Below are 17,825 nucleotides of genomic sequence, written 5' to 3'. Positions count from 1 at the left end.
AGATATCTGAATGAACTTGCTGTTAGGATCTCTACTACAGCCAACTTTAAACATATTTTAGCTCCCCTTATGCTCAGGAATTCTGTGTTATGTCTGCTTACCTTCATTCCTAGGCTTTCTAGTGGTTCTCCCCATTTCTCCAACCATTTCTCTGCAAGTTCCTTCATCTCTGCACACAGGACCACATCATTAGCAAACATCATTGATCATGGAGCCTCCTTCCTGATTCCCTCTGTCCTTAACCACTACAAAGAGTAATGAACTGAGGATGAAACCTTCGTGTACTCCTATGTTCACAGAAAATGATTCTGTAGTTCCAAATATACATCTGACCCTAGTTCTGCTGCCCTTGAACATGTCTTGTATCAGGTATACATACTTTTCAGGTAAAAGTTTCTGTCGTATGCACCTCCATACTTCTTGTCTTGGTACCCTGTCACATGCTCTTTCCAGATCAATGAAGACCATTGGCAAGCTCTTGCTGATTTCTATGCACTTTTCCTCTAGATGTCTCAGGTCGATTATTGCACTTGCTGTTCCTCTGCCATGCACGATACCAAACTGTTTCTTGCTAATCGCCACTTCTTGTCTCAATTGCTGTTTGATCACCCTCTCCCTTAACACTTAGCCCACCACTTCTTTCTGAACACGCTTGTCTCTCCAGCTCCACTTGAAAATCTGCGTAAAGAGGGATAAGTGATTGGACAAGCATATGGGCACCATATTTATAAAAATCAAATAAAGCAAATACAAAATAAATGTAATAAAATTATAATACAATACTCTGGTGCAATGTTCAGCATTTTTAACCCTGAAATTATCTCAGACATTCACATTTTCATCGTTAATTGTGCCTTGTATGGAACTTCTCAAAACACTCACCGGGATGTAATCCAGGCTTTCTTGTACATGCATTACAGAAAAACACTGTCTCACATGATCATTCCTTCACTTCTCGGTCACTGAAAACTGCAGTCTTTACTTCTCCTCTGAGGATGACAATAAATGAAGTGTGAATGAACATTCATTTAGGCGTGTAACCTTCTGAATGTTTACATTGACATACTGATTACTTTTGTGCACAATTTCCATCAATAATCCATCAGGCATGAATAACTTAAAATAATCAACTTCACTCATAGGTTTAATCCTATGGGGTGGTTTATTACTAGATGTATCCGTGAATGGGATTCATTTGAAGTCGAAGTCAGAGTCACGGTAATCCTTCCACCCGTCAGTAAACATCATTTCATATACTTTTCTCACTATCAGTGGTCTTCATCACTGAATTCATGAACACAATCTAATTCCTCAATAACTTCATCACCACTTAATTAAAAAATGCTCCCACTATCGCTCAAATCAACATCACTTTCATCTAAAATTCTCCCTAAGTACCTTGAATGATGCCATGTTGCTAAGCAATGTCTGTTTACAAACTTGCATGGGTCTTCAAAGAACACTCCATAAAGCCTTATTTCAAAGAGATTATATCAATACAAGGCTACAAATTGTCTCAAACAGATGGCAATAGCTTACTGTATCTGTGATTCATGCGCAACCCGACAAAGGAGTTATACAGAGAAGAAAATCGTGTCAGGCATTGCAGAACATAGGATTTGTGTGGGATAATTTTGTTGTCGGGCATGGCTTGCTGTGTGAGTTCTAAGGGTTAATTTCATGGTGTGGCTCATCAGTTTGCCTCAAAATTGAATATCCCTCTGCTCTTAAACATTGGAATCAGCACACTTTTTCCCCATTCATTTGGCATTTCTTCACCCTCTAGTACGCTGCTGAGTAGGTCTGTGAACCCAATCACACCATTTCTCAGAGATTTACACACTTCAACCGGCATATTATCCAGTTCCTTAGCCTTACCATTCTTCATTTTGTGTAACTGCTTTTCCACCTCATCTTTGGTCATTCCCATACATGCCTCACCTTCACACCCACTGCCCTATGATGTTCATTAGTCAGTAGTTTCACAAAATATTCCCTCCATCTTTCTAGAATTTCAGGATCATTCCTCAGCAATCTACCATCTTCTGTTTTAATAGCCCTTATCTGACGTACGTCTTGAGTGGTCTTCTTCCTCTCTCATGCAATTCTGAAGATCCTCCTTTGTTCGTCTTTGGTCTCAAGCACTTCGTATAGATTTTTTTTTTTGCTATTTGCTTTACGTCGCACCGACACAGATAGGTCTTTTGGCGATGATGGTATAGGAAAGGCTTAGGAATGGAAGGAAGCGGCCATGGCCTTAATTAAGTTAAGCCCCAGCATTTGCCTGGTGTGAAAATGGGAAACCATCTTCAGGGCTGCCGACAGAGGGATTCGAACTCACTATCTCCCGGATGCGAGCTCACAGTTGCGCGCCCCTAACCGCACGGCCAACTCGCCTGGTTTCAGTTTCGTATAGATCAGCACATTACTCCACCTTAGCTTTTACCACAGCTCTCCTCTATGGCATTTTCTCCTTCCATATCCCATTTTAATTTTTTTTAAATTGTCTCCTCCTTGATATAATTCTGTACCTCTTCAATGCACCAACATGTCTCTTTGTCAAGCTGATATTTTCTGGTAGTCTGTCCCACGACCTTATCACCTGTATCTCGCGTAACACTAGTTACAGGGCCCATCCACTTTCTGCAATTACAACTGTCGACTGAAGATGGTCTCTGACCTCCTTCAAAAAATTCTTCTACAAGTCAATTTGTTTTACTTTTCACCATTTTGTTTTAGGTACAGCTCTTCATTGTTTTCACTTTTCGATCTGCCAACTCGCTGTGCAAATGATTGGTCTATGTTGGGGTGCAACTATCTCTCCAGCTAGTACTTTGCAGTTGCTCACTTCTCTTAACATCTCTCCTCTGCAAAGTATGATTGTAATCAACCTGTGAATATCTTCCACCATTCTTATATCAAACGCTGGTTTAAAGGTTTGTGGAAATAAGTATTCAATACTGCCAGGTTTTCCACCACAGTAAAGCCTGGAACGCTTTCCCCTTCATTGTTCCTTTGTCCAAACCACACTCCCCCTGTATCCCCTTCATTCCTTACCTTGCACGTGTCCAATGTGGTCACCACCTACAAACCACCTCTTGTTATCTGGTATTTCCCTCACCACTTCATCCATTTCCGTCCAGAAATAGTCCTTCTCTTTTCACCTGTGGTGTATATACATTTATCACATGCTATGGTTCTCCAATTAAGGTGTATTTTCATTACAGTAATTTGTGAAAATCCACAGCCTGTTTCCAGTCATTCGACCAGGTCAGGAATGGAATGAATAAGGCCCCCACCTAGCGGCGAGGATAGGAATTGTGTCTGCTGCCGTAGCCTGTTGCACTCCTCTGGGGCAATTATTAATGAATGACATATGAAATGAAATCATATTGGAGAGTGTTGCTGGAATGAAATATGACAGGGAAAACTGGAGTACCCGGAGAAAAACCTATCCAGCCTCTGCTTTGTCCAGCACAAATCTCACATGGGGTGACCGGGATTTGAACCACGGAACCCTGTGGTGAGAGGCCGGTGCGCTGCTGTCTGAGCCACGGAGGCTCCACTACAGTAATTCTGTCTGGTTTCCTAATCACTTCCACTACTTCTTTCTTCATTTTCTGGTCTAGAAGTATTTCAATGCCATTCTTAATCAGTTTGATAGTGGTATGATTTGTAGCCTCCTCTGATCTCTTTTGCATTACTTCCTTCCCATGTGGTTTCTTGTACGCGTAGAATGGATACCCTCTTCTTTCCAACACATCTGAAACTTCTCTATCCCTTCCCGTCATTGTACTAACATTCAGAGAGCCGATCTTCATCTTCATTATTTTGGTCTTCTAAAGTTTTATTTTCCTCTTTAGCCTCATCCGCTTCTGATACGATAGCCCTTGCCCATTTTTCATAGAGGTCAGGCGAAACCCCACCATGTCGCTTGTGGGGTACACCCTAGCCTTTGTCTCATCTCTGAAATACTCCGCATTTTTGTTTGATATGGCATAGTTTTACAGTTAGATACACTTCCTGCCATCAATCTACCACAGGTTAAAATAAAGAGCATCCTGGACATGAGGTATAGACACCTTTGGCAGATGTCTCTAAACTGGAGAACAGGAATGGAATTTTAGTGTAATTTCCTCCACTAAGGTACCATCAACCTCATAAAGGAGTTCCTCCACCCATCGCCACTGACTCCTGTAAGGTGTCAGGTTATTTTCTGCCACCCAACACTTGGCATTGAGTCACTGGCTGAACAGTCTACTTCATTATGTAGTAGGAAAATCCTGGCACGACAACAAACAGGTACATAATGCTAAGTGTCACAACAACCTCAGAATCTAAGAGTATAATATAACAGTCTCAGGTCATGTAGTCGGCCATAGACTAGCCTTAAAAAAAAACCACTGTTCCCAAAGTTAATGTTTACAATACATACAAGCATTGGCACAGGAGAAATTCAGAAAAGATGTGGAGTAAAGCCATAACTAGAAAAGTAGTGAAATAGTCATTTACACATATAATTATTCATTAAATAAATAATAATTAAACTAGAAGATATCAACATAAAAATGATATAAGGTACCTAAATGTCTTTGGAACACTCATATTTACTTGCCTGTTTTCTGTCAACAACTTGTATTCGGGTCTTAATGTAGGGAAAATGATTTGCTGTAGTGAGTATAGTTTTCCGCTTGTATTGTTCGTGCAGTTCTCCATGAGCTCGTCCTCTTGGTGTAAATGGGGTAGCATACACAAAACGTTCTATGAAAGAGCATACAGGATTAATCTATTAACAAACAAATTCAGTCAACATAATAAATTACTCTATTAATAAAAGAGAGGAGGGAATTCATACAACCAAGCAAAGGAATGAAAATATCATGGTGCCTAAGTGAAGCCAGTCAGAACATTTATTTTATTCACTTTATTTTTGACTTAAGCAGTGGCGAAGTTAGGGCCCATGGCCCTCTTTTACACTTAACCATATAAATCACAGGATAATACATATGAGGCATCTATTTTCAAAACAGGACAAGTCCATCTAAACAGATTAGAAGAAATTGCAAAGTAATTGTTAGGGATACATAACAAATTTTTTACATCATACTGCTGTACTTGGGTTTATTATCATGTTTGGTAATTATTTTACGGTTGAAGTCTGTCTTTTTGATACAGAAGATGATCATTTATATGGAAACAATCTGACCTTGTCCAGTTTTGAAACCCAGCCTTGGACTTGTCCAGTTTTGAAACCAAGTCATGGATGTGACCTGTTATAAAAGTTAACTACTCTGACAACTAACTCCATTTCAGCTGTGGCCTAATGATTGAATTCAACATTTTAAATCAAATTCTGTAGTTTTAATAAATAATAAATCACACTAGAAAAACTTATTACAACAAAAAGGCAGGTCAAATAAAAGAGTTAACAAAAAAAAATTAAGTAAAAGGCTAAAAAAGTTAGCTTACAAAATTGATAAACTCATAAGTAGGTTATAACATAGCCAAATTAACAATGGGTCAGGTAACATTAGATAGAAACACCAATGTCATGACAATCACCTTCACAGAATTCTGGTTCACTGACAACATCAGAAATTTCACCAGCATTAGAAACTATGTCTTTATAGAGCTGTAGTTCATCCTGAATTTTCCAGTCTTGTCCAAAATGTTTTTCTTAAGAGCTGACCTATATCTTGAATCTTTTCTACCTTCAGTTTATTCATACCAATGGGTGCTTCAAGAGGATTGATCACACTGCTTGTTTTTTTCTTTTTAGTGATTGTGCACTCCACTCCTATATCAGTTCTGTAGTATTGCTCTCCCCTTATATGAATATTGTTCCCCCTAGTCTTCCTGACTACAAATCTCTTGCAGTGTGATATTTTGAAGGGAAGGGACTGGGTAGATTTCATCATATTTTGACATTCAGTTTTCCAATCATAAACGGTCCAGTCCTTTCCTATAACTTTGGCAGTTCCATGATTCAAGAACACTTTGTGATACACAAAAGGTTGGACAATAGCATCTATTCTTTTCAGCTCCTCTTCTATTCGTCCAAAAACTCAGTCTGGTGGAAGAAACGAGTGGCCAGTAACAGGAAGAATATCTCGATTTTGAGGGGAGCATTGCTAAGACATTTATATAACATTGTCAATAGCATTAAATTCTTATTTTGCCCAGGGCATCCATTGGCAAATAGTCTCATTATGTTTATATCTTGAAGATCAATAGTTTGCAGCTCATGATAGAGGGCAGACATCACTTCATTTGGTGTTTTAGGACATTCATTTTCAGTCCAAGTATAAATTGACACTTTGGATTTGGGCATAATGCTCTTTGAACTCCCAGTAACAACCGTGAAGTTGTACAGATTTACCTGACGGGAATAATACAGTGCCTGATTTTTCTGGAGTCGAAAGATAGTGTTACCATGCCATCTCTTTCCTCTTGAAGAAAGTCATAGAATGCCCTGTACTGGAGTTTATGAACTCTCTTCTCTATAATCAGTTTGGTCTTTCTAGAAATGTCTTTCTCATTTTGAATGTATGCATTCAGTTGAATGCACTTTGAACAAGCATCAGTTGCTGGAGATCCAAATCCAATTATAAATAAGGTGTTAAACACTTTCCGGAAGTAACTTTCTTTTACCCTAACTTCCAAAAGCACTGATGCATTGTACATCTGGCACAATTTCTTGATGTTCAGATTTGAGGCAAAGTACATTCTTTCAGACTTATTTCAACAATAGTGAGATTCTATCCCTTTGTATGTTATCACACTTTACAGTTTCTGAGCATAAGACTGTGAACAATGATCCCCACCTCTTCTTTCACAATTTGCAGATCCATATTGCTTTATTCGGCTGAACACACCAAGTACAGTACTCTGTACTTAGTTATACAGAGTATTCCAAAAAATGCTTCACGACACACTTGCACTCTACTTCCACACACATCTGCCACAGTATATGTTATAACCTTCCTTTGAAGTCTCTTCAGGCTGGTAGATCGAACTCTGCATCGTGAAGGGGTAGAAGTGGAACAGAATTCAGCTATAAATGCATCCTGTTCATATTTTACACTTGATGTATAAAACAATGCATGGAACCTCTGTATGTCCTTCACTGTTAGTCCTCGACATTTTTGCAACCTTTCCCAAGGCACCTATGATTGCAGTCTGGATATTTTGGTAGATTTCTCGTCATATACTTATCGAAAAATTTAAAATTGAAGTGAGATTACAGATCAGAGGCTACTAGCAGCACATGAAAGGTATATCACAGATGAAACACCTCTCAAAATAGAAAGAGCTAGTAAAAATTAAATGTATCTGGTAATTCAATTTACACATTTTACAGTTTCCTCTCACATTATCATCACTAAAAACCCAATTATATGAATAATTTTCTATTTCAAAATGACGTTCACTTGGATTGAGCCCTCCAAAATTTCAAGTAATTCAAAAATACAACTCTGTCTACATACATCTCTTGCCTGACCGCGGAGTAGGGGGCAACGCATCCGCCTGTCACCCGGCGGTCCCGGGTTCGATTCCTGGCCAGGTCAGGGGTTTTTAATTGTAAATGATTAATATCCCTGGCCTGGGGACTGGGTGTTTGTGTCATCCTTAATGTTCCTTTCCTCACATTCAACACTTTACACTTCCGCAATTTCCAAATACACGCAGGTTCATTGCATATGGTGCAAATAGGGGCAAAAGATCTTTCTAGGTTGACACCAACAACAACTTCCAACAACTTCCACAACAGTGTTACATGTTAAAGAACTCATTTTCTTTATTTTCAGATCACGAATATTCACATTAGTAACCAAAAGTACTGTTAAACTAGTAAGAAATCAGTAAACATGTTATAAAACAGCAGCCATGACACCTACCGTTGTTACGTGATCAACATAAGTCATTCTCATTGGTGATGGAGGACCAGTCCATTTCTGAAACTAGGTTATTGAGGACAAGTCTGTTTTTGATGCTAATCAGCACTTTTAAGATACAAATTAGATTGGTTCTGTCCAGTTTTGTTGCTCACAAGCACTATGGACGCAAGCAGCTTTCAAAGTTGTTTAAGATTCGATATTTATCCCAATTCCCATGAAGAGTGGGCTTGTCCGGTTTTTAAATTAGACGCTTCATATAGAAAAGAAATATACTATTCTATAACTAAACTAAGTAACAGATTTGGAGAATATACTATTCTATAACTAATCTAAGTAACAGATTTGGAGAACATATAATTAAGAAAGCAAAGCTCAACAAATAAAAGAAAAGACATCCGGAGCATAAAAGTAAAAAGACAGAGCAATTGGCCAAACAGTTAAGGTCCCACAGCTGTGAGCTTGCATTTGGGAGACAGTGGGTTTGAACCCCACTGTCGGCAGACCTGGAGTGGTTTTCCGCGGTTTCCCATTTTCACATTAGGCAAATACTGGAGCTGTACCATAATTAAGGCCACGGCCACATCCTTCCCACACCTGTTCCTTTCCTACCCCATCGTTGCCATAAGACCTATCTGTGTCGGTGTGACATAAGGCAAAATGTAAAAATCATCATGAAAAACAAGTAAAATACGGTATAAACTGAGTAATATAAGCTAATGTATAAACAGCAAACAATCAGTGTTCTTCCTAGGACCTTTTTAATGGGCACACCAGCCTGCCATTTTTACAGAACACCTGGCTAACATAACCTAGATATGTGCTAGTCACATAATATTAATACATATTTCAGTCATTATTGGTGGTTATATGTATACATGTGTTTCCAATTTCATCATGGCTGAGGATGACCTAATGTAGCAAGGTCGAAACTAGTACCAATTATATACTATATTAATCTAATGGTATTGAATAGGTGGACCGTTCTCTACCCTTTAACAGCAAGTTTGTTTGCTGCGAGGTATTATATTTATCATGTTTTAGCGTATTATACTGCAAATTTGTGTATGGTAAGATGGTAAAATATTATTCGGAACACTTGTATCAAAAATACTCTCAGGCTATGTTGTTAGGAAGTAACAGTGATATATCTTCTTGTGATGAAAACAGTAAGACCGACAATAACAGTTCACGTGACAGATATTAGGCTTACTGGTGTTATCCCTCCTCAGATTACTACCACTACTACTACTGTCAAAAGTGAAGATGAATATGATTTTAATGTAAACCACTGAAATGCAAGTCACCACGACGATGAAGCTAAACTCAATTTTCAATTTCAAAAACTAAAATCATTTGGACATTTTTAAACATAGAGATTTAAAATCTCGGGAATAGAACCAGCTTTTGGGTGGTTAGGCTGTGTGTGTTTGCAGAGTATCGCCCAGACATGCCATTTGGGCTCATCAGCGTCTTGGAGGGACATTTAAAGATTAGAATTTCATAATGTTCCTTATTGAACTGCGTTCACAATTAATTTGAAATAAGATATATAATGGTTCAACCTTTTCAATACAAATAGAATTAGAAATGTAATGTTACATTCCTATTTGATTACAAGCTGTACTGGTTTTGATCACTATTCCGGATCATGTAGTTCCCATTTGTTCCAATATTGCGCTTTTTAACTTTTTTCCCTTCACAATCATTCTTTTATGTCAACTGTTCTGCATCTCCAAAGAATCTGACATATGAGATTCTATAAACATTAATATGTACTTCTATCATCAATTATATTAAACTGTATTGTACAATTTTGCACCTAGCAGCATTTGCAGGTTTGATCCTTGAACCATTCATCGAGTTTCATAAACAACTGGAAGCACAGTGTCGGTCAGCACATGTCTTGCTGCTCTCCAACAACTTGCGTCTTGCGCTTTATTTATGTGATTGATCCTCAACTTCTTCAGGATTTTAGGAAGTTTCATCATGCAATGCTAATCCATAAAGTGTTATAGTGCTTCTTGAACTGCAACTGGTGAATGATTTGAATGATTTATATATTACCTATTGTTTTCCTATGCATTGTTTTTATGTGATTAGTTGATGATGACCCCGAATAGTGGCCGAAACCGGTACCGCTTGTAATCAAATAGGAATGTAACATTACATTTTTAATTCTACTTGTATTGAATAGGTTGAACCATTATACATCTTATTTCAATTTAATTGGAGGGGCATGCCAATCCAACTGATACTATTCCTGAGATTTTAAGATATGCAGCCGTGAAAGCCATTTTTAGAACAGAGACTTAAAACTTTTAACATTAAAAGACAACACAGTTTAGTGATTCTAACAGTGACATTAACATGTACGTGAAATAGTTTTACTATGCCCAATACTAATTCGAATTTGCAAAATTAATTACAGAAAGTGGAAATTAATAATACATTAATCTTTTTTAACATAAAGACATTAAGACATAAGCGTCAACAAAGAAAGTCACAGGACATATACACGGATATATCATGAATCATCAAAAAAATATTCATCTGTATAGCTTCAAAACTGAGGCGAATACAAAATTTTCAGCAAGACCTTACATTCTGCCTTAATTTAGTTTGACACTTTTAGCAGTACTACAGCATTTTAGATTGGCAGGGAAAGGGTTAACAAATAGTTTTCAAATGAATGTCAATTCATTATATATGTATTCTACTTACTAATGTTGAAGTTTTTGTCAAAATATGTTGACCTGTATCTCATTTCATAAGCTTCAAAGTAAGGTTCAACATAAGTGATCTGGATATATGCTTTCTCAGCATCCAGATTACTGGTATCAACTGACTTCGAATCCTTGATGATGACGATGTTCTCAGATCCAAATCGTTCAGCATAAAATAGCTAAAATGAAGAAATAATTAAAGAGTTTAATCATGGATAGAACTGACTTTACAAATGATGACTAATATCACATAGCATTAACAAAAGCTGGGTTTCTAATGGCTATCTATGATTAATATTACCGGTACATCTTTTTGATCTTCAATTAACCATGACTGGACATTTTACAGGAAGGATATACACATATATATTTGCATAAAATTACAGAAAGGAAAGTAATATAATACTGAAAATTCAGTTGGAGAAAGAAAGAAAGTATTTATATCACACATAGAATAGTGATGACATAGGTGGGAATATGTTAAAACTGTTATGCTGTCAGGTTTTCAAACAGGACAGTTAACTCTTGGTGAGAAACAAGTGTCAATGCTACTCATACCTCTATCAGCTTCAAGAAAATCAGGTGTGGATGGTTCTAACTGACACTTCTAGCACAACACCAACTCTAATCTGTATGGTCCCTTACAGCCGCTCATACAATGTGACAGTCATGCAGTGCATCTGAAAGTCACTGTTGTCCAGAACCACCTGTATGAGCTCTAACAGAGTAAGCATCAAAGCATTGTAAGCCCTTCTCTTCCAATATTTTTTACAATTCTTTGCAATGATCATCTAGACTCATAAGGGCCTGTTTACAACCTTGCTCAAATTCCATTAATTGCACAAGTAGCGCATACCTTCGCTATCCTGGCAAGCCCATAATATTCAATAACATTTTGTAACACTGGAAACTACAAGCTACTCTTCTTGAACCTCAGATATTCAATAGACAATATTTGATTCCCATTTTATGCAGAGCACTGTGCTTTATAATCTTATATTCTGCCATGTGCGTATAGGGTCTTTCTCATTCGCTTCTATCAAGGCTTTCATTTTTCATTTCCTATTAGGGTACATGCTGATATTATGAAATGGCCTTTAGATTTCACTTGCAGGGATATTTATGAAGTTCACCAATAAGCAAGGAAGTAAATGAAATCAAATGTGCTTTATAATAACTAGAGGGTAATATGTCACCTTTGCTTAGATACGAGAGTCTTTGAACTGCTGCAGAAAACTATTGTTGTACCATATCAAGGTACTGGTGTTAATATCACAGATTAAAATTGAAAATCCATTGCCTGTTTCCAGTCGTTTGAGCAGGTCAGGAATGGAACGAATAAAGCCCCCATCTAGTGGTGAGGATAGGAACTCTGCTGGCTGCCGAAGCCTGTCGCACCGCAGAGATTAAATGAAAGATAAAAATAACTATCTTTTGTGTTTCATCAGAAATTTCTAAAGTGCAATAATAGTTTTTACCATGAAGATATTTAGACACATTGACTGGGATATCCAGTCATCAAATTCTTGTACAATGTACATGCATAACAAATTTCAGAACATACAGAGGCAGGGTGCTTTCTGTGGTAGGTACCCACCGACTGTTCACACACAACGAAGTCAAGGTTTGGGTAGCATATCAGCTGAAATCATTATACCAGGAAAGAAGCACTGCTGTTCTATTGTGAACATTTAATGTGTATCCTCCTGTGGTGAGAAGGCCAGTCTTCACTCTTAACCCACTAAGCGCCAACGTCCTTTTGAAAGACCATTTGGTTTTCATTTGAAAAATGCCAATGTCCTTTCAAAAGGACGTTCAGTACTTATTTTTCATTATTAAAAGTAACAGCCATTTCCTTTCAGAATTTCCCAATACAGTTAGTTAAAGACTTACTATTTTTGCAATAAACAGCCTCTTTTATTTTCAAGGCCATTGTTTCAGTATATCAGTCCAATCAGCAGGCATATTTATTGGCGCACTTTACTTGGCACGGCAACAACACTAGCTGTTTTGCTGTGCACCTTGTCCGCTCTGTGTCTAGTTGCTCTCGATCTTTTACTTGTTCATTTGTTGCTGTGAAAATGATTATATATCCCTTGTGCTTGACAAAACATAAGTGTGTTTGAGAGGTCTTGGAAAGTGTACTTGTACTGAATTTGATGATGATGATGATGATGATTATTATTATTATTATTATTATTATTATTATTATTATTATTATTATTATTATTATTATTATTATTATTTGTAGTATGTTATATAAGTGTAATGTAAAAGAAGTTTGTACCGTATTTTGTAAGTATTGAGATATAAACCAAATGAGTGTAATTGGACTTGTAATTTTAGCTCATTTGGATATGTAAATTAATTATTTTTACTATAGATTTATTTTAGGTACAAAATGAATGAAATTTTCAATATAGCTTCATAACAGGTTGTACTATTCGATAAATATGTTTGAAATGTGTGCCGGACTGCCCTAATCGCCTCATACACCGCTCGCTTGCTGTTGTCCGTAATGGATTAGATTGGCCTCCCAGATTGACCGGTGTCTTGTGTCGAAACGCGACCCACATGGAACGTGATGCACCATTCCACAACGGTGGTTTTTAAAAGACGTGCTGCCCCATACACAGTCATCATTCTATGATGGATATCCACTGGTGTTTGGCCTTCAGAGCCACGAGCAGAATAACAGCACGTTGGTCCTGTTTGGAGGCATTTGGTAATAACGTCATCGTAGTTCACGTGGCTGCATTTCACGCACACACCTCAGCACAGCATGACTGGCACACTAATCCCTTTGACTATATGTCCGTGCTTATGTTCCCCCATCGGAGTCGCGCTATGTTGCATGTCCCCTGCAATAACGTCCTCAAACGGAAACTTTTTGATCACACGTTATATATTCGAGGCAATGCCCTGCCAAGACAACCACCATCAACCCACATTCAGAAGATAATTCATCTTCATGGAAGATAACTCATGCATTCATTGTACAGTCATTGTTGATGTCCGTTTTTGACAACGTTGATACTGCTCAACTGGAGTTGTTTAGTTATTTGTCAGATGTGAATCTTATTGGGCAAGCTTGGGTGCTAAACCAACCACGCAGTCTACAAGATCTATACCGAAGGGTGGACAAATTGGACTAAAAAGGCTTGATGAATTCATGGATGATGTGTTATGAAGAAATGCATCTAGCTAACAGAAAGCAAATGGGTTACTGGATATTTAAGTTGCTGAGGTTGGTGTGCCCAATTCACAGAGATTAACGAAAGCTTTGTTCTTTTTACAGTTACTTGCTCGTTTTTCTGTTGATTAGTGTCTCGCTCCATGGCCAACCTCTTGACCTTCGAGGCCCCAGATTCAATTCCCATTTGGACCATGGAATTTTAAAAGTGGGTGGTTAATACCCTTGGCTGGGTATTTATGTTGACCCCAAAATTCCTGCAACTCACACACTACCCTCCACCACATTAATAAGCAATTTATATGTCTCATTTCCTTTTGTGGTAACATGTCACAACTTACTTGGATGTTTGTATTTTATAATATGGAGATGAATAACAAACAGTTATTAAAGTATAACACACCAAAAATTGAACAAAAAAAGTGATTCAGCCCCAAACTAGAACAGCTGCTCCACAAAACTATAGAAAATTTACTCACCTCTAAACGACTAAAGATTTCAGGAAGCTTAGTCAGTGTTGGCTCCTTGTAAATAAATTCTTCTCCATTAAGATCCCCAAATTTTGAGCCATAAAATCCAACTCTGAAATATGTGCCAAATACTCGCTTGCCTTGAAGTTGTTCCACTCGAGTAAAGGCATCGTGGAGTTTGCTACAAAAGAGACAATGGTACAGTACCACTCAGGGTGATTGTAATAATGGTAATTCCAAAGAGGAATGTCATCATTAAAATTATATTGAACTTCTTATGGGATGAGATAAAAAACTCTCTGTAATACTGAAACAACAATGGTAAAATTACAACAATTTATAAATTGAATAAAAATTCTCCCACATTTATTGTCCAGAATCCAACTTTATCCAATGAATGTATATAAATATGTGGAGCATTATTCAAGATCTTGACATGACAGTAACATTTATAAGTTCCTTGACTACTACTACTACTTACGTGCTGCTATTGAATGGCTGGTGTTGTTTGGTGCTCCGCGTATTTGCTTAATTAAGTGGTGTTTTAAAGGCTGTGTATGGATATATATATTGCGATTATAAGTGGAAGTGCTGTCCATCAGAACGTGGTACTATCTCTCTTTGAAGAGCTAAAGAGACATCCCTTTTCTGTCAAGGTAAATCATTTATATTCCTTTAAAAGATTTAAAGTTATGTTCTCAAAGAGAAAAGAGGTATCAAGAATAGCAATGTCAAATCCAAAGAGGTTGAAATAGATGTAGAAAACCAAAGAGGTTCTATGTCGGATGAGGAGCTGGATGTAACCATGGAACTACAGAGTACGAAGACTACAAACCAAAGAGTAGGATTAGAAGAGATGCAACTAGAAATTGAGAAGTTAGTCAAGTATAGTGAAGACTTATTAGCATTAGTTAAGATGACTCCTAATACCAAAGCGGAGATAAAGAAAGGTATTAAAGAAATGGGACAAATGGCAGAAATCATTCGTAGTCGTTCGTGGGAATGGGAATAATTTGATATGAATGAAGATCCAAAGGTTAGGAGTGATTTGGAACAGAGCTCTACCTCTAGTAAGAAAATAACCCGTGATGTTGGGACACAGGCGCAATTCAGTGACAGAGTGCTAGATATAGAGCAGACCCTCTTGGAAGCTACGTGTTTTGAAGATTTTGTGAAGCTATTGGATAAGGAATGGCCTGACTGTGTTTACAGTAACACGCACGTCATCTCTGGAAATATAGGGAAATTGACTGATTGGGATATATCAATGGCTGTAAATCCCAAACATCTTACAGAGGAGGATGGAATTATGAGAAGCATGAAGAATATGCATTCAGAAATCTCTGACTTGCTGAACTCTAACCTGGAGGAAGGTAAGACGGAATTCCTGCACACTGTTACGCAAACATACACAAGTCGAGGAGGAGAGCGGGAGAAGCTGCGATATATGTAATACCATATTCATTTAATCAGGATGGAGTAAATGACCTGCAGAGCTTGTATTCATGTCTCACCCATTGGAGGGAGATAATTGAGACTCATGCAAGAAGGAAGGTGCTGATAACTATCCCAGATACCCTTGACCAGAATTATACAAGGAAAATCTTGGAATGGATGTTTGGTAAGAGTGATATAGAAATAGGGTGCTTGGAATTGGGTAAAACACAGGTAAAACAGGCTGTTTCTGTGGGGTTAACATCGAAAAAGAAATCCTTAAATGATAATACTCAGGAAACAGTTATGTGCAAAGCTGCGGGCAAAACGTATGCCGAATTGCTTAAAACAGTAAAGGAAGGAGTAAACATTGAAAAAATTGGTGTTAAAATAAAACGAATAAGAAAAACAGCAAAGGATGACCTTATACTTACTGTAGAAGGCAAAGGAAAGGCTGACGTATTACAATGTGAGATAGGAAATAGAGGTTTCAACAAAGAGGGAGACAACAATTCTAGTGTACGGTATGGATCCGGATTTAAATGAAAATTTTCTTAGAGCAGCACTCTCCTTAGAAGCTGCTGTTGAAGAATCACAGATCAATATTACGTCAGTAAGACCGGGGAGGTTTAGAAATCTGAAAGCTACCGTAATCTTGCCGATGGAACCATCAAAAATGCTGTTAAAGAAAAAGAAAATAAATGTGGGATGGGCAACCTGTATGGTGAAGGAAAGAGTTACAGTCGCGTTTTAAATGTCTTGGATTTGGACATAAAGCGCCATACTGTGACGGTAAGGATGACTGGTCACGGAGCTGTCTAAATTGTGGACAAGAAGGCCATTTGGCAAAGGATTGCATGAACGATTCGTTTTGCACCACGTGCCAAGTGGAGGGCCACCGCTCAGATCAAATGAAATGCCCTACTTACAGGAAGTTAATATTAGAGGCAAGGAAGTTGAATTTAAACAACCAATAATGGACATACTGCAGGCGAATCTCATGGGGAAACCCGACAGTCATGACATTATGTATGCAACAGCCTTGGAAAAGAAAGTAGACTTAGTGCTTGTTAGCGAGCCAAACAGAAGGCGAGTAGCTGAAGGTGGTTGGTTCATGGACAAAAGATGTGATGTAGCTGCATATTTTTAAAATGATAAGTTGGAGGTGCTAAGCATAAGGGCAGAAGAAGGATATTTGTGTATTCAACTTCAGCAATGTCAGATTTATTGTTGTTATATCTCTCCTAACATCCCTTTTGATATTTTCAAAGCTGAGGTAGATGTAATAGTTCAGGACTGTATGGCGTCAGGTATTGAAGCTATCATTCTGGGAGACCTAAATGTCAAGTCGCCTCTGTGGGGGGCACCAACTGCAGATCGTAGGGGAGAATATTGGGCGGAATGGATAGCGACCCTAGACTTGGTGGTTCACAACACTGGAATCTTACCAACTTTTCCCAGAGGGAGCTCAGAGTCTTTCATAGACGTGAACTGCTCAACGCAGGGTATAGCACCATGCACTGTTGACTGGGAGGTTATGGAAGATGAATCTCTCAGTGACCATCGTTTCATTTATTTTCAAGTTAAGGGATCGAAGAAGCTTAATGATATCACGAAAATGGTGTGGAATTATAACTGGAAAACTTTTAAAATTGCAATCGAATGGATGTCACAAACTGTAGATACAGTGCAACATACTCTAAAAGATGTAACTGCTGTTCTTAAAGATGCTTGTAACCAGCCGATTGAGGGGATCAACAAAATATAAAACACGTGTACCTTACTGGTGGAACAATGAAATAGACATGCAAAGGAAAGACTGCAATCACAAGTGACGAATTCTTACAAGATCTAGGAAAAAAATCAACCAGGTCAACTTAATACAATTAGAAGATGACTATAAGGCATCAAAGAGGCAACTAATGAAGCTAATAAAGGATTCTAAGAGAAATCTCTGGCAAAAGCTATGCGAAGATCTGGACAGTGATATCCCGGGGGCGGGATATCAAATCAAAATCAAATCAAAATCTCTTTATTTGCAAATGAGGTGTCTACCTCGGTGGAAAATGGTACACTAAAATACATTATTGTCAAGCACTAAATATTA

At 37.9% G+C, this 17,825-nt stretch overlaps 1 protein-coding gene across 1 annotated transcript in view; it reads right to left on the bottom strand.

Annotated features, from left to right (window-relative positions):
• The window catches only part of Zir (Zizimin-related), a 541,699-nt gene that overhangs the window by 57,536 nt on the left and 466,338 nt on the right, over positions 1 to 17,825 (bottom strand). The window contains exons 34-36 of the mRNA XM_067141133.2: positions 14,294 to 14,465; positions 10,620 to 10,800; positions 4,616 to 4,761 (exon numbers count right to left, since the gene is read on the bottom strand). Of these exons, the coding sequence (XP_066997234.1) occupies positions 4,616 to 4,761; positions 10,620 to 10,800; positions 14,294 to 14,465 (499 nt within the window). The remainder of the gene's footprint in view (positions 1 to 4,615; positions 4,762 to 10,619; positions 10,801 to 14,293; positions 14,466 to 17,825) is intronic.

Source organism: Anabrus simplex, chromosome 2 (genome assembly GCF_040414725.1).
Source record: "Anabrus simplex isolate iqAnaSimp1 chromosome 2, ASM4041472v1, whole genome shotgun sequence".
NCBI classification, from domain to species: Eukaryota; Metazoa; Arthropoda; class Insecta; order Orthoptera; family Tettigoniidae; genus Anabrus; species Anabrus simplex.
This window is presented reverse-complemented; position numbering and strand designations above follow the sequence as displayed.